This window comes from Amphibalanus amphitrite, unplaced genomic scaffold, assembly GCF_019059575.1.
Source record: "Amphibalanus amphitrite isolate SeventyFive unplaced genomic scaffold, NRLGWU_Aamphi_draft 001274F_arrow, whole genome shotgun sequence".
In the NCBI taxonomy this organism is placed as follows: Eukaryota; Metazoa; Arthropoda; class Thecostraca; order Balanomorpha; family Balanidae; genus Amphibalanus; species Amphibalanus amphitrite.
In genome coordinates this window covers 105,549-124,690 of record NW_024882767.1, presented here as the reverse complement: position 1 = coordinate 124,690, position 19,142 = coordinate 105,549, and the positions used below count along the sequence as shown (strand labels likewise).

The 19,142-nt window shown below is 47.0% G+C and overlaps 2 protein-coding genes across 3 annotated transcripts; one reads left to right on the top strand and one right to left on the bottom strand.

Annotated features, from left to right (window-relative positions):
• The first annotated feature begins 2,993 nt into the window (after positions 1–2,993).
• On the top strand, positions 2,994–12,016 carry LOC122371736 (phenoloxidase-activating factor 2-like). Its single transcript, XM_043348339.1, has 9 exons — positions 2,994–3,095; positions 7,578–7,765; positions 8,100–8,197; positions 8,620–8,795; positions 8,983–9,095; positions 9,535–9,744; positions 10,183–10,344; positions 10,791–10,930; positions 11,361–12,016. The coding sequence occupies exons 2-9, from the start codon at positions 7,598–7,600 to the stop codon at positions 11,491–11,493; spliced, it is 1,200 nt and encodes a 399-aa protein (XP_043204274.1). The 5' UTR covers positions 2,994–3,095; positions 7,578–7,597; the 3' UTR covers positions 11,494–12,016.
• Positions 12,017–12,058: 42 nt separating this feature from the next.
• Positions 12,059–18,709, bottom strand: LOC122371737. 2 transcript variants are annotated; one of them, XM_043348340.1, is made up of 7 exons: positions 18,523–18,709; positions 17,894–18,095; positions 17,481–17,573; positions 14,525–14,653; positions 13,881–14,181; positions 13,468–13,606; positions 12,059–13,059 (listed from the first exon to the last, which is right to left on the bottom strand). In XM_043348340.1, the coding sequence occupies exons 2-7, from the start codon at positions 18,074–18,076 to the stop codon at positions 12,480–12,482; spliced, it is 1,425 nt and encodes a 474-aa protein (XP_043204275.1). In that variant the 5' UTR covers positions 18,077–18,095; positions 18,523–18,709; the 3' UTR covers positions 12,059–12,479. The 2 variants fall into 2 exon arrangements, with proteins under 2 accessions (XP_043204275.1, XP_043204276.1); XM_043348341.1 differs by having other exon boundaries at positions 17,894–18,110; positions 18,523–18,686.
• Between the last annotated feature and the right edge of the window lie 433 nt (positions 18,710–19,142).

Below are 19,142 nucleotides of genomic sequence, written 5' to 3'. Positions count from 1 at the left end.
CTGGCGTGAGGACACTGACCACTCCATGGTAGACAATATGGTGATTTTATGTCGACTCCCTGGAAGTGTGTTGTTGACGTTAATGTGGTCTGGTGACTGGTGAGTGTTGAATTGCGACTGGTTGCCGTCACGTGTCAGGCAGTGTCACATATTGACCGGGGATACATGAGCAAAGTAAATGCGTATTACAACCGGATCACAACGCTGATGGCATAGAAGAATCCGTTCCTGATATGCATTTACTTGCTCATATATTCAGGGCCGGTGAGGAGATGGTGGTCTCTCTTTCTCTCTCTAGGATGTAAAAGGTGCATAAAAAGTAGCTCAGTCAGAGAATAACTGTGGAGTTGTTTGTTTGTTTGTTTTGTTGGGTTAGGCCCTTTCGGTCCAATTAGACCATTTCAGAGCCGGAAGGATGATAGGAATTAGGGGGAGACATTGGTCTGGGCAGGCACCCTAGTGAGTCACCGGGGCTGAGCCCATCCCGAAGGACAGGCCGGCCAGCCCCAAGGTACTCACTGCACCCGGCTACGGGGTGCGCTCCCTCGGGAGCAGCGGTGCCGCTCCAAGGGAGCAGCCCGCATTAGCGTCGCTACGGGGGGGGGGGCAAGCGGGGCAGCTTGCCCCCCCCCCAACCTCGGACCGGGCACCCCCTGAGATCGATACAGATCCGATGAGATTTTGGAGTCGGGAAAAAATGGGGGTACCTTTCTGAGAATGCCTGTGACGTCAGACCCGGTTGGAGCGTGCGGTTCAAACCAGAGTCGGAGTCAGAGTCGCCAAAATCTTCAAGACTCCACTCCAGACATAGGCGGCGGAACGGGGATGGCACCGGGGCACCGTGCAGCCCCCCTTTGATTTGGGAGTAATACTCCAGACTCGGAAATGTCAATGCTGTGATTCATTCCATGTTCCTAGTTGGTTCTTTATTACATGTTATAGCTGATTTTCATAAGTTTTGGATTGCTGACGCATAATTTTCGTTCAAAGCGCGACACGAAATCTTCGGGGCCTTTCTCAACTCTTGTCAAATGTCTGCGACAGGCTTAAGCACCGTTCAAGTGCCGCAGGGCTCATGAACTTGCTTATCTTACAGGCTCCTAAGGAGCTCCACTGAGCTCTAAGAGGTATTCAGAGGGCCCAAACCGGCCTCTGAGAGTTCCACTGATGTCCATGTTCTCTGAGGGCCCATACAGTGATTTTTGAGGACCTTATTTATACATGCGTAGACCTCTGAAGGGCCACACGAATCTTTGAGGATGCCTTCGAAAATGTCTGAGAACCTTAACTGGCCTCTGATAGTTCAGCCGAACTTTTGAGGAGATAGACTTTGCTAACCCCAAGCCGGCATCTGAGGGGTCACAACTCACGTGTCCCTCTGAGGGCCGCAACAAATGTTTCTTATGTCCCTACATAGGGTCCTTGGGGATTTGACACAGACCCCGATGGTGCATACGTTATTCCAGGCCTCCAGGCTCACCCTGGGCCTAGTCTCTTAGCGCCCGCTGCCCACACTGGCTGTGGCTTCGTAAGGGCCCCACCTCGGGCTCGGTGAGCTCTAAAGCACCACATGTAAATATTTGGGGTGACCCACGCCGATCTCCGGGATCCTAAGCAGCTTTTGAGAATCCACATTCCACACTGACCATGAGTGTCCTGAAATGGCCTGGAAGTCCCAAGCCTATTTCATAAGGGATCCCTTGCCGCTATGCCGTGCGTAACTCTTGGTTCCGTTAAACATTTTTGTTCCCGTTTACAGCGCTTCCCTTCACGCGAATAACGAGAAACTTTTTGTTCACACTCGAGTGAACAAAACACTTCCTATCATTGGAGCAAAGAGGAATTACTTCCGATTCACACTTCCGACATTCGCTCTCCGCCGAATGCCCAACTTAGCTACAATCGGCGGCAGGGATAAGCCCTATGCATTTCACGTAAAACCTCTGCATGCATGCGTGAATGGAGGTTTTAGCAGGGTGATGCGATTAAATGGAGCGTTTTCACCTTTTGCTGGGTAATGATCATGAGCGACGAGTATGCACAGGGGCCCTCTGCATTGCGTCGGCAATCGCAGCCACTGTAATTCTGCCGGTCGTTTTTGTCGACAAATTTCAAAATTTCACATTTTTATGTAAAAAAATGACATGTCATAGATAGAAGGAAAACTTTGTCACCATCGGATTCCTCGCACCATTGCGCGTCGAATGGTATGTAAAACGAGTGAGTAACGACTGGGGAAAGGCAAGATTTAATACAAAAGTTTATTTTGCTCCCCCAACCGAAAATCTCTGGCGACGCCTATGGCAGCCCGCATGAGATAAAGTTGCCTGTCCAGCCCGGAGGGGGGTTGCGGCGTGGGGGAGAAGGATTTCTGCATCCTGAGGATAGAAGCATGGAACGGTGAACTGTGGAGTTCATGAAAAACTAGATTTAGGTCGCAATCTGCTGGCGTTCAATTGTCCAATTGTGGTGGTTTCTCTGTATTGTCAGAAAACTACATCCACTTATCTGAGAAAACTTAGACCTTTTGCTTACGAAAAGGCATCGCTAAAAAAAAAAACAACTAACGGCGAGATTTGTTTGTTTGTTTGTTTTGTTGGGTTATGCCCTTTCGGTCCAAATGAGACCATTTCAGAGCCGGAGGAGAAGGACTTCAGTATCCTGAGGATAGAAGCACGAAACGGTGTAACGGCGAGAGGTTGATCCAAGGCTATATGGTTGATCAGCTAAAACATATCTCTCGAAAGGGAGATCATCCTATTTTGTCATTGCGAGACAACTAAGCATTGTGTTCCTCTTTGACAAGTGCATTACGTCATTTCTATAAAACGTAGTGTCGTTTTTCTTAGTTGCTCGTAAGTCCTAAGCACACTCTCAGTAAATCCTCTCTAAGCCCCCATTATCGCATAGAACCAGAAGCGCCGGTCCCCTCTGTGACGTCAGCGGTCACGTGACTGGAAGCGCAGCCTGCCGGGGGCGGTGCTCGGCGGTACAGAGCACGCGCCAGGCGGCGCTGCGGCCGGAGACTTCAACGCCACTTGACGGACGAGCGCGGTGGAGCGGGGAGTGAGGAAAGGTAGCGGAGCGAAACTCCGGTGAGTTACTGAGTTACTGAGTTGGGAGGGCGTGTGGTATTGTACGGCGTGTGAGTCACTGATCAGGAGTCACGTTTCCGTGTTTATTCTTTCGTTCATGCACTCATTCACATGCAATACGCATTTTTTTTTTTAGTCTAATAAGTTACACAAAGCGACAGATTTAGGTAGCTTATGGAAAGGATAATTGTTTACTTTCGAAAATGCATTTCCACTCTTCTTTATGAATCTTGCAATGCTTTTCGCCATGCCATCCAACAAATTTAAAAACTCAGATTATGGGTAATATTTTACCGGAGAAAATAGCTGGACCCAAAACGTTGTTCATTTGACTTGAGTCCAAATTGAAGTAGCGGCATCAAAGCACAATGCTTTGCTAAGAAGAATGTTGGTATGCATTTTGCATAAGACATTCTGCATAAATGCATTCAGCATTGGTAAGCATGTGGCTGATTCGTGTGTTATCAGATAAATAATAGTACTCAAGAGCTGTAAGTAGTGCGTAAAGGTAAATGTCTTAAATGATGTAGTTATGCTATGAAGAGTTAACAAAAACGATATTTATTTTAGATAATACTTTTGTGCTAGGTATGTCTTGTATGCTAGTAAATCGATGTTACCTTTTTTATTACCTGGTAAAAGGATCGACGATCTAGGCATGAGACAATTTTACAGATTAAAATCGCCTGAATATCTTTGTACGGTTGTTGATATTTACCATCCCTTGCTTTCATTTCATGGCACTCCAAGTAAATCATTCCCGTAATCACCTTCAATCATATCATTACCTTGGAGATCACAATGTAATTAATTGCCTCTGAGCCTGAGTCCTTCAGCACTGGTTTATCCAAGGGGGAGGGAGCATCTCAATCTGGAATAATGTTCCCTCCCGCAACGTCCGAATTGGACGTGATTTTGTCGTCTTTCTTTAAATTACACGCCAACACAAAAGGCAGCACAATTCGTGAGTTTTTGAAATATTTGATTAATTTCGATAGGTCCTTTTTAGCTTTGCATCTATTCGCTAGGCATTTTGGGTAGTTTTTAAACTTCAGTAGAGTAACACCTTTGAAAAAAGATAGCTAATGGCGGTCAGGGAGTCACCACGTGTAGTCACATATCCCGCGAGTTGCTGGGGGGGGGGGGCGTTAAACGCCCCCACTTTTTTCGCCGGGCCATAGCATAAAAACGGCGCGCCGCAGGCGCGCCAAATTTTGGGTACCTGTAGGGAATTGATTGAGGTTTATTGTGACAAAGTTTCAAAAAAATCGGTCGGAAAATTTTTGAGATATCGAGGTTTTAGTGACGTCATGATTTCTGAGTTTTCGACCAAAAACGGCATATGTTCAAAAAATCATATAAAATCACAAAATAGACATACAGACATGCCGTAAACGCCATTGGACTGCCAATACCATGATCAATGAAATGGCTATCTTCGATTATTGATTATCGTTCCGCATTTTCCATAATCTTGAACTGAATCTTGGCAATTTTTCGTGACTACTTCACGACCATGATACATGCATTTCTTAAATTCAACTTTTTGAGGCAAACACGTACACATATGATAAAATGAATGTCACCATCGTGTTCTACGCCCCAAATTACCTATAAAACATGTGTCACAGGTTGCAAATATCAGTTTTGATTTTCGGGGATATGTGCCTACCCGGTTGACCTGACCTTGACCCTGACCTATGCTTGACTGACCCGTACATGGAGCTGACACTCTTGTAGGCCTTATATGATGGATTGTGCACCGTTTTGACAGAGTTTATGACGAGAGGCGCCCATTGCGAAGCCCTGAAGTCCATGCTACTGAAAGCCCGATTTCAGGTGTTTGACCTGACCTTGACCCGACCTGTGACCTCAAAATTCAACTTTAAAGTACTCATCTGAAGCGTCTCGTCGCGCTCTTTCGTTTGCCGCCTCGTGCGTTTCGCTGCGCCTATTGGTTCTCGAGTTATCGGCTGGGGGCGTTTAACGCCCCCCCCCCCCCCCAGCAAATGGTGGGTGGCGAAATACCCCAGCAACTGCCGGGATATGACAATGCATTGTCATTTGTCAATTGCCAGGATCCGCTATGAATAATGTTATGCTCATGTCCATTGTCCATGTTGCCTACTTCCATCCTGTCTTGCGCTGCAGTAGTTGAAAATATTCAACTCGTGTTGAATATTAAAGGGACTATCCCACCTTCAAAAAAGTACCGTTTAGGATTCGGAAATGTTACTCATGATATTTTGACGAATTCTGCAAGTTTTTACGCGTTTTCATCGTATACTTTTTGAGATATTACGACTTTCATACTTCATCGTGACGTCAATTATATCGAATCTGTGACGTAATGAAGGATTTACTTCATGTCAATGTGAGGGGAAATTTGGCAGCAACTATATTTGCTCTCAAATATGACGCGGCTCATACAATAACAAGAGTGTCTCTGATTGGCTTATTCGTAAATCAAGTGATACTTCACTTGAATGTGTGACAGGCGTTCAAAAGGCAAATGAGTAATGACGTCATCAAATGGCCGTTAATAGTTAAGAGATAGGGCCTTAGCTAAGGCCCACTTTTCAAATGAAGGGAACGAATTTCTTTAATACCACGAAACTGAGGATATTGCGACCAGGATATATAGTGGTTTCTGAACCTGGCCGCCAACTTGGCTATCTCAACTCAGAACTAATGCAAAGGTGGGACAGTCCCTTTAAACAAGTCTCTCTTCAATCGGCCCCTGCTTGATAGTCAGTCAATCTATGTATAGTATGAGCGCTATTGACCTCCAATATACTGTCGGTACTCGGTAGAGCAGCCTCTGCTACAGCTGGAAGCCAGTTCTGAACTGCCTGACCAGCGCTGTAACGCAAGGGCAGAGCTGTACCGGCAGCTCTTCCCAAGGTCAACGCCACCGCATTCGGCAGATCGACTCGGCATGATGGAAAATCCGCGCTTCAAACCGGTCTCTCGGACAGGCCAGGGGTCCAGGCCTTCGGCCGAGGGTTCCGGTAGACTTCACGTGCGACATGCGAGTGTCTGATTCCAGAGACAGTGTAGGTAGACGTAAAAATATGGCTAGTTGCCTAGTTTTAATAAAGATAGGCGATCTTTGGTACGCGCTAAAATTCGTTTTTGTCTGTAGCGTTTCCTTTTGGAGCTACGTACTAGTAAATGTCGCCGTATGTAAAGCATACTTACAAGTGACATGCTGATACATATAGTCATATCAACGTCATCTATATTCGTCAGCGATAAGTAGTGCACAGCTACAATGGCTAGTTTACCTGTGCTACTTAGTGGCACTGACGGAGCCCCTGTTGACGTATCCTATACAATGGAATGTTTCTGCTAGGAACTTTTATGATTATCAGCTAGAGGCCTGCTTTGGGATTTTGAGAGGCCTGCCGCCTACCTTTGTGGCATGACCTGTGTGACCGATGTGTCTATGTTATTCATGCAAATATATGCAAACATTGAGTTGCCTATTGATCAGACGGTTAACATTGATCTCTGAAGGAACTAGTTCCTTTATGCTAGACGATTGGCCTCTCGCCATGTTTCCTCTGATCAAATGATATATGATAATGATGATAATGATATAGGCAGCGGTGTCCTCTAAAAGGCTTGAGGCGTCTTTTTATGACGACTCCGTTAAAAGGCGTACCTTCCCCGTTAAACGATGCATCTTTTTCGTTTTACGTTGCTCCTCTACCGTCGTACGGTGTATTCTCTTCCCCAAGAGTATTTATTCCTCCTCAGACGGTGCTCTTCACGTTAGAATAGCCTTCTTCATTTTTCAAACGGTGTTCCTTAACAAGCAGGCTGCAAGAAGCAGCTCGAGATTAAACTTGTTTTCGAGTAAACCGAATTATGTAACTGTATCCTACCTTGCCGGAAAATATGTTGAAAAGGGAGGGGAGGGAAGTCCAACGAACGACCCGTCTCACGCAACATTACAGCCTATTAGGCGGCACACGTCTCGAGCCGACTACAAAATTAACGTCACGGAAGGGAGGCTTGCAAATCAGGTGTCGAGCCTTTAACATACGGCCGGGCTCAGGCATGCAAGTCTATAAGCTAAGGCTGTGGTAACGAATCATGAGCCAGCTTTGGAAGATGTGTTACTGTCAAACAGAAATATTCTATGTGACAATTTGAATGTTTTATGTTGCATACAGCATGCACGATAACAATTAAATCAAACCGTACGTTAGAGAGCAAATTGAACAGAAATCGGAAGCTGACAAAGCCCCAAAGTTTGGCGAGATGTGAGCCACAAGAAGATAATTCGAGCCCTTCCCTCGCAAAATGTATCATCTTCACCGGTATTTCATTGTGTGCTGACTGCTGATATCGCATATCAAACGTGTAAACTTTGCTCGTTTAATTAGATTAAAACTTCGACGACCATATATTTTTTTTTTTAAATTAAGCACAGCACATGCTAGATAACTAGTTGACCACATCACTCCATTCCAGATTGACGCCGGCCGATCACGATGCGTTGCGCCGTGGTTCTGCTGGCCTGGCTGGGGGTGGCCAGTGCCCAGCTCAGCGCCGAGGATCAGAGCTTCATCGATGCAGCTCTCGGCACGGGCGGTAGCACCGGGGTCGACCCGCAGATTGGGGGCCAAGGGGGAGGACAAGGACCCCCGGCGGATGGAGAGGTAAGATTTCAGACAATGATCGGGTAGAGAGCTCTTTTCCACTGGGCACAAGAGGTACCTCCTGACCGAGAGATAAGCTACCTCGGATTTCTTACCTTGTTATTGTGAAATACATATAATGAACGTTCATGTTATATAGGTAATTTATCGGCATGATCTATTGTTTATTATTTACCTTTCAATATATTACAGTGCCTAATTGTTTTGAGACGTTTGGGCCCCCCACGTTGGCGACGCGCCAGGCCATTACCCCTCATATCACTTTGGTATTCCCTGATCTGCGTTGCATGTTCTCTCCCGTGTAATAACTGTGTTTCTGCATGTGTGTCGGCAGTACCCTCCATGTGACAACGGCCGAAAGTCGTGCGTACCCTATTATCTGTGTGAGGATGGACAGATCGTCACTGATGGAGCCGGCGTCATCGATCTCAGGTGACCTCTTAAGTTGATGTGAAAGTGACGGCATTTATTTAAGGTCACATCACACTCATGCTATTGATGACATGATACCACGACTCAACAAACAAAAACAACGGCAATTTTTATCTAAGATGGTTGAGTCGAGAGATCGATGCGAAGCAAATGTACTGCCACATTTTTTTGCAGCGTTCATTTCATGCGTAGCTATTCACTGTTCAGTATCTGCGCGTGCTTACTAATCAATTTACGGCGATTAAGCGTCGTCTTCAGCTTGACTCCGAGATTGACATTCCGGGTGGGATAACATTTTAGCGTGTGCTGCCATTTTCCAAGTGCTTAGGCGTACTCGTCAAACCGTCTTGGTGCTCAAATTGATATGTCCGCCCGCCTCTGGCCATACTTTCGCCCTGACGTTTCCACTGATTCGCCGTCAGGTTCGGGGGAACCGGTGGCGACCAGCACATCCAGCACTCGGACTGCAAGGAGCAGTACACGTCTGTGTGCTGTGCCGATCCACAGAGGGTACCCGTCATCCCTGAGCCCATCAAACAACCCTACCAGCCCGTCTGCGGACGCAGAAACGCCTTCGGAATCCACGCTCGCATTGTCGGTAGGTGGCGTTAGGAGACGTCTGTGCACGCCTGTACGTGGCACGACGTGGTATTTTACGTTAATTTAGGAGAAAACAAGCGGCTGCGCCACTTGCTGTTATCCTATGGTTTTTGAAAAGCAAGATAAACTTAACTACTGAACTTCTTTCGAAATTAACAAGCTTTTGATGTTTTTCTTTTTGACAGGTATTCAGGAGAACGAGGCCCAGTTTGGCGAGTACCCGTGGATGGCCGCTGTACTGAAGGAGGACGGAGGCAAACTGGTGTTCCTCTGTGGAGCGTCCCTCATCGGTACAAACGTAAGGACACTTCGAAGTTGAGGAGGAACAGGAAGTCACGCTTTCGCGGATGTGTCCTTACGTCATATCCGTTGTCTTCACGCTCTCACGTCCCTAAGATTTCACGTCCTCATGTCAAATGATTTAGCTTGGTAGAGGTTATTCTGCTTTATCGACAAAAGTTTTCCAAAGAGTTTCTTGCTCAGGCATTACCTATCTAAGACTTGCGATGAAACGTGGATTTTTGAGCGCTGAGAAAAAATGAAAGAAAGAAGATGAAATGCGATAAAATGCATTGTACCTATGTAATAAAATATGTTAATCGTTTATCATATGGTTGTCATGTTGACGTTTTACCGTTTGGTGTCGCAAAGTTCAGATCATATTGATTTTCGATACATATCAAGTCTTACAACTCGGTACATGTAGAAGTGCGATGCTAACTTCACTCCCATTTCAGGTTCTCGCCACGGCAGCTCACTGCGTGTACGGTCAGACGAACCTTGTCGTTCGTCTGGGTGAGTGGGATACCCAGCACACTACCGAGTTCTACCCCCATCTGGACGCTGATGTCGTCAGTGTGGTGGTCCACGAAGGCTACAACCACGCCCGCCAGAACCTGCATAACGACATCGCGCTGCTCTTCCTGAACGGAGAGGTGCCCCTACAGGTACGTGGTATCTGGTGAACTAACAGGGCGCACTAAGCCAGGAGACGTCAATCGCACGAGTCGAACCTTTCGCCGGTGTCGTTGACAACCCTGACAACGCTGATTGTCTTTGACAACCCTTAGCACTCAGCGCATCACAGTCGGTCACCAGTACGGGGCCCAGTACAGCCATGTCCTATAATGGTTCGTTATAACGAACCATTGTCTGATGTGCCAGGAGCGACATGACTCCGTTTCGAAACGTTCAAGTCTCAACGTACTTTATTACTTTTGAAGAGTGCGGATAGAGTCTTTGCATCTAAGCCCTAATGAAGATGACTGAGCTATCCACGGGGGTTCGTTCAGGTCGCAGTCCGTGGGTTCTCTGCAGACATGGGGGATCATATCTCACTTCTGGCAAACACTAACTGGAAGACGCCATCCCCTTCTCACCTCCAGGAGCACATCGACACCATCTGCCTGCCCGAGGCCAACAGTCAGCCAGTGTACGGAGAGAACTGCTTCGCCACCGGCTGGGGCAAGGACAGCTTCGAGCAGGGCCAGTTCCAGCTGGTGCTGAAACAGGTCGCCCTGCCACTAGTCAACCACGGCACGTGCCAGGTGAGGAGGTCTAGGAAGGACATGCCGATGTGGGACTTGTGGGTGGAGGGTATGCGCCGTGGACATGGACGTGTGGACGTGGGAGTGTTGACGTCCACCAATCCCCAGAGAACATGTGGATGTGGATGTGGATGTGGATGTGGGAGCTATGAGGCAGTAGACGGACATGTGGCGGCCAGGGATTGCTGGACTTGTTAGGCGATAGAAGTCATTGATGAGGTCTTTCTCGGCGCCCTTTGTCCTGAACAATCACCCCGAATGCATTATTCAGTCTAGTTGTTCGCTTTCTGTCAAAGTCAATGCTTAAAAATTTAAAATAGGCAAACGTTTAGGATGGAATGAATAACATTGAATAGCACTTAGTTGCGGTTCATTGTTAGTTGCCTAGAGTTGGAAACAGTTCCTCTGATTTATGTGCTCTGAACAGCTGTTTGCTGTGTTTCCAGAACCAGTTGAGGGCGACCCGTCTCGGTTCCCGGTTCATCCTGGACCGCAGTTTTCTGTGTGCTGGAGGAAACGGTGCGGATACCTGCACTGGAGACGGAGGATCTCCACTGGTGTGTCCGGATCCCACGAACCCAGACAGGTTAGTGAGGTCCCACAGGTCAGACAGCTCAGATATCCAGATATCCAGACAGTTAGACAGCTCAGTATCCCAGACAGGTCAAACAGCCCACCCAGACCCCAGAAACCTGCCCACACAGAAAAGTCTACGACCTAAACGGATGAACTATCCCCCAGAAATAATTCACAACAACAGTTCGAAATATCACATCAGTCACTCTTACTATCTCAAACAGTAACACTCAGCCTATCCAAGATCCGTTGAGTTGCATGTTCATGAAGAAGTTCAGTTTGAAAATCGTGTCCCGTAGGTACAACGTCAAGGGAATTCTTATCAGCATTAAACACCATGAATACACGTCTCTGTTACTTCGCACTAAATTCGGTCTCGTTTGTGCGTTGATGCTGACAACTTATTATTCGACTGACTTACCTCCCAATCTCCATTCCAGATACATCCTGCGAGGCATCGTCGCCTGGGGCATCGGCTGCGGCACCATCAACGTTCCCGGTGTCTACGTGGATGTCACCTACTTCAGCACCTGGATCAACAACCAGATCCTCAACCACCAGCCGCTGCCGTAGGTCTTCGGATTCATCTTGAGCTGGGAGCTGAAGCAGCCGCAGCCACCGGTGATCACATGAGTCTAAGAGTTTCACGCTCTTGGGTGGTGCTTGTGAATTGGCTGATAGTGCACGCACTGGCTAGTGGAAAGAACTTTGAGGCATTAGGTATAGCTGTGTGGGGACTCCGGTTGCGGGTTCGTTTTGTAATAGCTAGCGCTACGGAGGTGAGCTTGCTTTCAATATATCAGTAATGGCATAAAATATATTCTAGATACATTATGTCAACGCACATTTTAGAAGCAGCATCACATGATCTTTTAAGCTCCATCGGGTCGTCAGATTTTATGATCTTTCCTGGGTCCTGTGGAAAATGTGGAATGGAAAATGTGGAATCTTTCCTGGGTCCTGTGGAAAATGTGTGCGCTCTGGTAGTTTTGTATTGTATCTTGACGATAAATGTTCTGTGGAAGTTGCAGCCTCAGCACAGTGCGTCGATCGATCATCCGTCCATATCGTGAAAAATACATGATTTGAACGTGAATATGCCTGATGTTTTCTGGAAAGTTCTCCTACGGCAAACAAATTTAGAAACAATCACATGTATGTACTAGCATAAAAAGTTACAAAGCAAACATCAACGCCAAAGCTCCGGCGTCGAAATTAATAGCACCAACAACAATTCGGACATTCCAGTCATGCTACGTGATGCTTTTACAATTAGTAGGTATTGTTTGCTTTTATCACCATCTGGCCACTGACTACAGCTAAATCCAAGCTAAATCGACTGCATATCACGGCACAAAGCCTTTATCGGCGTAAAGTAGGGCTATACGAAATCGGTGCCCGAAGTCGGACAGACATAAAAAACAGACCTATCTCAGTGTGTGTAAAGCGCTCACAGCACCGATTAAATACGCAGCTACAAATCATGTCAAGCATCACAACTTCAACAATGCGTACACCTTGGTTGCCACAAGGAAGCCAACGTATGAAGACGGTCGTAACTAATCATCATCATCATCGTCATCATCGTCGTCTCTTTCATCTCCGTCGCCCTGTGCTTTGGTGTCGTCCCCGAGCATCGTTGAGTCTTCGGGTTGTTCCAATGCGTCGCCATCCTGGGAAACGTCACCATCTCCAGCGTCATCGTCATCAGTAGCTCCTTCATTGTCACCAGGCGAGCTTGGTTCACTTGAGTAAGGTGGTATTAAATAGTCGATTGACGACGAAGTCGGTTCGCCCTCAATTCTCTTCAGCGAATCAATGTCATTTTCTTGGGACTCTTCTTCACCCTCAGATGATTCATCTTCCTCCAACTCCTGGTCATCATCCTCTGGATCTGCTTCCTCCTCTGACGAAGAAGCATCCTCTTCACTCTCCGCATCACCAGGACCGGCATCATACTGTGCCGAGAAATCAAGATCACCGATGTCCTTTCCACCTGGGCCACCGGAGAACCTGAGGGGACCTCTGAGTATTCTTGTTTTTGGCACCTCCGAAGGGTGCCAGGAAAGCGACTCGATAGGAGGAAGCACCGGGATACTCGGTCCACCCAGACCTTGGCTGGCTGACTCCGAGACCGACCTGGGAAAAGAAACAAACGTTAGCTATGCGGCTGTTCAATGGTCAGTCAGTAGTGCTGCATTCAGCTCATAGTTGATGATGAAGGACGCTTTGGCGACAAGGGCAATTTGGCATTTAGTTCATGGTTAACCAACGATGTGTGTGAGAATCCGCATTGGTGTAGTTCGCCAGCATTCGTGAGTTTTTTTTCAGCTAAGAAGTACGTAAAGATGCCTAGCTAGAAAACATTTATCAGCATAAGCAATCTGTCATTGACAAACATTATTGTTGGCTAGATTATGCACTTATAAGAAATATATCATTTCAATGTGACATTCTATAACTATGTTTTACTACGTGAGAACGGATCTGATGCATACTCGTACAGTTGATCGTAAACCCAACGGAACAGCGATGAGCAGTACATACCTGGCTGGGAGAGGCTCCCCATTGACGTCATATCCCGAGGCCGAGGCCCGTGATTGGCTATTGCTGCCCTCAGAAGATGAAGACGTTATGACGTCAGCGTGGCTGGGCAGGCCCGGCCTGCCCTCGGAAAACGCCGAACCTGCCGAATATATACCGGTGATTAGGACGAAAGCATATGGGGACTGCAGTTAAAGTCGTTGCCATCACTCGCTTCTCTTGTTAGCACTGTTATTTCTTATAGTGACTTGAAGAGGTTCACATTTTCATCACTAGCCTATGGGCCCTTGCTGCCCAGAAGTAGTTATTCCTCGCGCTGTCGCTACCCTATGGCGAGGCTATTCACCCGTAGAGGAATCATAAGTACGCCTAGGACGGTCTTTGACCGGTGATTCTGCGATAGCACCCTCACTAACCTGTTGACGTCCGCACCAGTCCAGTGCCCGTATCCTGAACGCTCTGGCGGTGCCTCTGCACTCCTGAGCTGGAATTTGTTCTCGTCTCCACCACTGTCCCCTTGCGTCCGGCACTGGTGATCCTGGTGCTGTGGCTGGTGGTGCCGTCCGAACCAGCCACCACCGTGCGGTGAGTGGTGACACTGCCGTCACGATGGTGCGTGACGTGATCACGATGTTCGGCCAGCGCTGAGCCAAGAGCCGAGGCGGGGACGCAGACTAGACCGTGGAGTTCAGCGTCTGTCATGAAGTGAGTGGGGACCTGGGGGATGAAAAACACACGGTGAGAGGGTGAAAAGTCGACGAGACAGCCGACAAACGAGAATGTGGTACTTTATCTGAAGACTTTGACGGACAAGTTGATAGACATATTAGTGCCAGTCGCCGGCAAAATTATAAAAGATTTGCTTGCAAAGCCCATACATGCGAGAATGTGCTTGTCCCTGATACCAAATCGCTTGTCTGTGTCTGAATGTTCTTCCCGTACACACTCATCATACTCATAACATTTAACCGTTTTTCCTTGAGTGTTTAACGACAAATCAGTCATTCGCCGTCACGACAAGCATGATAAGACAGTCAAAACTGAACAGAACCTTACTTACCTTGCCGTACTGGATGCTGCTGGCAGGGACAAATCGATGTCGCCGTGTCGGCGGCGGCAGGGTGGGAGCGGGACTCGGTGAGGCAGTGAGGTAGCCGTGGTGGTAGTGGTTACGGGCCAGCGGGATCGGCTGAAACAGAGACGTTCAAATGAATACACATACTATACGCATGCATTCATTCATTCATTCATTCATTCATTCATTCATTCATTCATTCATTCATTCATTCATTCATTCATTCATTCATTTATTCATTCATTCATTTATTCATTCATTCATTCAGAAAAAAACACATTCAGTCTTAAAGGTAGTGTGCCACCTTTGAAAGATTTCCCATTTTATTTTTCCTAGGATTAAGGATAAGAAGCTTCTGTTTTTACCTAATATCGCAAAAAAAATCAAAAATGGGCCTGGAATAGTGCCTTTTTCGCCTAAAAGTTTATCGGTTTTTAGATATGTATAACAACTGTAGTGGGCTCACCTGATAAAGGCGTCGGCAACAATCGTGAATGCGGCGCACATGTGACAATAAGCAAAGGTCATTATAGTGTTACGACCATACGACGTACGGGAATGAGTTATCAGCTGTCTACTGTTAACGCCAGACCCCTTGAGACCCTAATTTTTCGCGATTACTTTTAAATGCGTGAAGGAATTTCAACCAAGCTCAGGACATGGCCGTTTCAAGACAGGCCGAAACTTTTACAATTTAGATATTTTATCGCCATTTCAATATTTCAGGCACTTGTCATTGACTCGTAATGTTAAATTTCGAGCAAGATTTTCATCCGGTGTGTAGAGGCTATCACCAGTCAGTCTGTGATACGTTATGACGTCACAGCTAAGCCCCGCCTCTGTGGTCTTGGCCTGCGGCGGTTTCGGGCCGGCGCGCGGTCACTCTCGCTGTGGCGGGGAGCGGGGACGGGCGACGGTCGAGCGGTGCCGAAAGCCGGCGGAGTTGTGCGTAGCGTCTTGGCTGACAGTGCCCAGAGAGCGACATGATGACTAAGGAGTCATAAATGCTCAATGCGCATTGCTTCTACAATGCTGATATGTTCGCTGATATTTTTATTTTATTTTATATAAGCTGCATATGACGGGCAGATGGCATATAACTGACATAAGGTCAGGAAATATTCACCTGTATTTAAAGCCTATGGCGTTGCAGATAATGCGATAATGGGATGTCGGATGTCACCAAGTAGCTGCCGATTTGTACATCGCTATGCAACCATCGAACAACGCAATAATAAGTTAATTGCCTGAGCTTCACATCATACGGCTCGCTCGTATTTCAAACAGATACCCTACATCGAAAATCGTATTTGTTAGGAATCGTTAACGTTTGTTCGAAGCACGACTGAGTAGTAGGTTGAGGAGTGATGGTCCTCTTGGTCATATATACAAGAGTCAACAAGAGCCTAACATTTACTTGACCGTCTGCTGCAATTGACTCATAGCACGTGAAGCGTCAGCGAAATTCATAGTCCTTAACAGATGGCAGGGGTGTCGTTTGTACAGAGGTCGCTGATGGGCACGGGTCAATGCCGCAGTCGTGGGCGGAGCCTAATGTCATATGACGTAGAAAGCCTCTATCCAGGATGGAAAAACAGTTAACATTACGAGTCAATGACAAGTGCCTGAAATATTGAAATGGCAATAAAATATCTAAATTGTAAAAGTTTCGGCCTGTCTTGAAACGGCCATGTCCTGAGCTTGGTTGAAATTCCTTCACGCATTTAAAAGTAATCGCGAAAAATTAGGGTCTCAAGGGGTCTGGCGTTAACAGTAATCGTAGACAACACAATGTCGAGCCTTAAACTGTAAGCCTGTATTGGTATTGTTTCTTTTATATGGCTGTCGAACATTATTTATGGTTTGAAATATGATTTTATGTAAAATAATTGATATGAAAAAGCCGTCTCATAAGTAATGACCCCATTTCACCACACGCAAGTGGCAGAAATGACAATGATCAGCTGACGCATTTTTCTTGGCCGAAGTCAGAGCGCGCAGCCCGACGCACCACCACCGCACCACAAAGTATGAGCAGAAGCCGCGCCCAAAGCCAGGGCCCCGGTAACGTGAGGTAGCCGAGTCGGGGCAGCGTGCGCTGACCCAAGCCGGGGCCGCAGCTTTGGGCGCGGTCTACCGCATCCCCGCGGGCAGCCCCAGGCTATCACATGACACCGGGAGGACGCGCGGCTCCGGCTTGGGTCAGCGCACGCTGCCCTGACTCGGCTACCTCACGTTATCGGGGCCCTGGCTTTGGGCGCGGTCTACCGCACCACCTAACAGGCGTGTTCGAAACCGCAGGAGCTGATGATGAACGGGTTTATCGAAACTTGATTGGATGAGCATATCGGTAATAGCGATTTCAGTGTGTGCATTTATTGTTCATAGTGGTGTGAAATGTGGTTGGGGTACGACCGACAACCCGTCGGGGCGAATTTCGCACTGGGGTACTCAAAATTTGAAGAATTTAAGACGTTTCCATGAGTTTTGAAGGTATGGATAAGTTCTAAAAATCCGGTTCTCCTTATCTGGGCCATTAACTCCATACGGTCCAGGAAAGCTGGCACACTACCTTTAATTCGAGGCTGAGGCATGCGATCGTAACGTCATCTATACTCGTGTATGGTGAACAGCGTTCAGCCTCTCCGGACAAGCGTTTTCACCTGTGCTCAAAGCACATCTCATCACAAGCGAACCAACAGAAACGCTAGGTTTGATTACATAAATAGTAGGTAACTAAGATTTACACTGACCTACAATGTAACTACCTCGGAGGTTCAAATCACCTGACCAGACCTGATCTCATCCCTCTAATAGTTCGTGTGGCGTAACTGACCGATTCTGGCCTTCGCTGACCAGACCTTGACCAGTCGTTCCAACACCACTGCATGCTCTGACCTTCCCTGACCTGACCTTGACCCGTTGAACACGTGACACTGACCTGAAGCCGTTGTGGTGCCCCCGGATACTCATTCCAAGCCTTTGTCTGCATTGACGGAAATCCATTTGCCGGCCACCGATTGATCCCGTTTGTCTGAAAAACGGGTCTTTTATGTCATTGGCATTAGTTTAAAACCTTGTAATTTACCTAAATCGATCGGTAACATGCTGGAGCGGGTATATTGAATGACTGGTAGCATATTACCCGACTCAGACTCGGGGCAGTAATCGCCACGCCATGTGTGGATCGCGCACGATCGTAAATATAATACAATACAATACTATTTAAACCAGTTATTGACCCATAACATACCAAGAAAAAATACATATTCTTGCATAACGTTCCTTGAATCATACCACAAAATCAGAAAAAAATGCGATGGCCGTGCGTCAATATTTATGACATAAACTCACCTGAAATATATTCGAGAATCCCTGAAGAGGGGCAGCAAACCGAGCCCTTTTTGGTTTAAACGGCTTGAAGAGGTGATTGTGATTGGCGAACCCCGGCCATTGTCGAGGCAGACAGACGCCGACATCAGCTAGTTGAAGGAGTAGCGGTAGGGCCAGCAGTAGACGATGCCAGCGCTGACGCATCTCCGGTTAGCGTGGAGACCTGTAGGGGTGGGGGCTTTTATTCATTTATCTAGTTGTGTCACTTATCTATTTATTTATGTATTATCCATTTATTTTCGAAAATCACCTGCAGCGGGGACAAGCCCCACTGACAGGCGAAGTCAAATGTACAACAATTCAACACCATAAGACACATTGTAACATCATATCGCATCAGAGCCCGCAGTTCCCAGCTACTTTATAAAATATAAGATGAAGAAAAAATATAAGGGGGCTGGTTGGTAGATGTGTCGTATACGTATAATCATTGACTTAACGAAAGTAGGAATTAATCCATGCTTTCCGCTGCATTTACAGTCCGTGAATCGTTATTAGAGACCCACCTCATTCGGGGAGTCATTCACTGATTGAATTCGTTTTTGGAAGAGAAACCAGCCTGCATTAGGCTCTTACTTTTATTTACTTACCTGAGACAATGTATTCCCAAATCACAATAGTCCAATACAAGTAGAATGAACACTAAAGACACCGTTTCTTCCAGCTATCGAACGCCACTGGAAGAGCACTTTTCTAGCACACCCGAGCTCGCCAGCGTCCCGACTGTTTGACCTCTCGGGCAGCCCTCTTTCCCTCTGCCTTCTCGTTCCTCAGCCCAAAGCTCAAAATAACCTGTCACTACCTGCGCAGGTGATCTTTTGAAAATCGGTGCCCTTCTTCCACGGCGTCTGCTGCTTCGTTTACCTCTAGTTTACCTCCCAGCAGCGTGCAACAAGGGCCTGTCTGTGTCTGGGAGATGATGCGACGCTGTTGCTATTGGCAGGTAGATAGACAGGTATGGTTTATAGACTGTAAACAGTGACGGGTTTATAACCGGGGAGGTAAGCTGGCAGGGATATGGGGGCGTCATGATTGATCAACATAGGTGGCGAGGGAGTGCATTAGCAAAGTTTGTGAGTCAATAAAGGCTAAATCCCGTCCCATTTGACTTCATAAATTCGTCAGGAACCTGAGCAGGATCATTCCGTTTTCTCAGGACCATTCTTCATGAATGCAACACAAGTAGTGCCCGTTAGGTTGTATCCATGCC

Excerpts from the sequence above, each read along its gene's own strand:
- LOC122371736 (XM_043348339.1), top strand. The coding sequence starts at position 7,598 with ATGCGTTGCGCCGTGGTTCTGCTGGCCTGGCTGGGGGTGGCCAGTGCC. Across the intron at positions 9,745-10,182 it reads ACGGAGAGGTGCCCCTACAG|GAGCACATCGACACCATCTG; the intron begins GTACGTGGTATC and ends TCTCACCTCCAG. Across the intron at positions 10,931-11,360 it reads GATCCCACGAACCCAGACAG|ATACATCCTGCGAGGCATCG; the intron begins GTTAGTGAGGTC and ends TCTCCATTCCAG.
- LOC122371737 (XM_043348340.1), bottom strand. The coding sequence starts at position 18,076 with ATGCGTCAGCGCTGGCATCGTCTACTGCTGGCCCTACCGCTACTCCTT. Across the intron at positions 14,182-14,524 it reads GCAGCATCCAGTACGGCAAG|GTCCCCACTCACTTCATGAC; the intron begins GTAAGTAAGGTT and ends TTCATCCCCCAG. Across the intron at positions 13,060-13,467 it reads GGGGAGCCTCTCCCAGCCAG|GTCGGTCTCGGAGTCAGCCA; the intron begins GTATGTACTGCT and ends TTCTTTTCCCAG.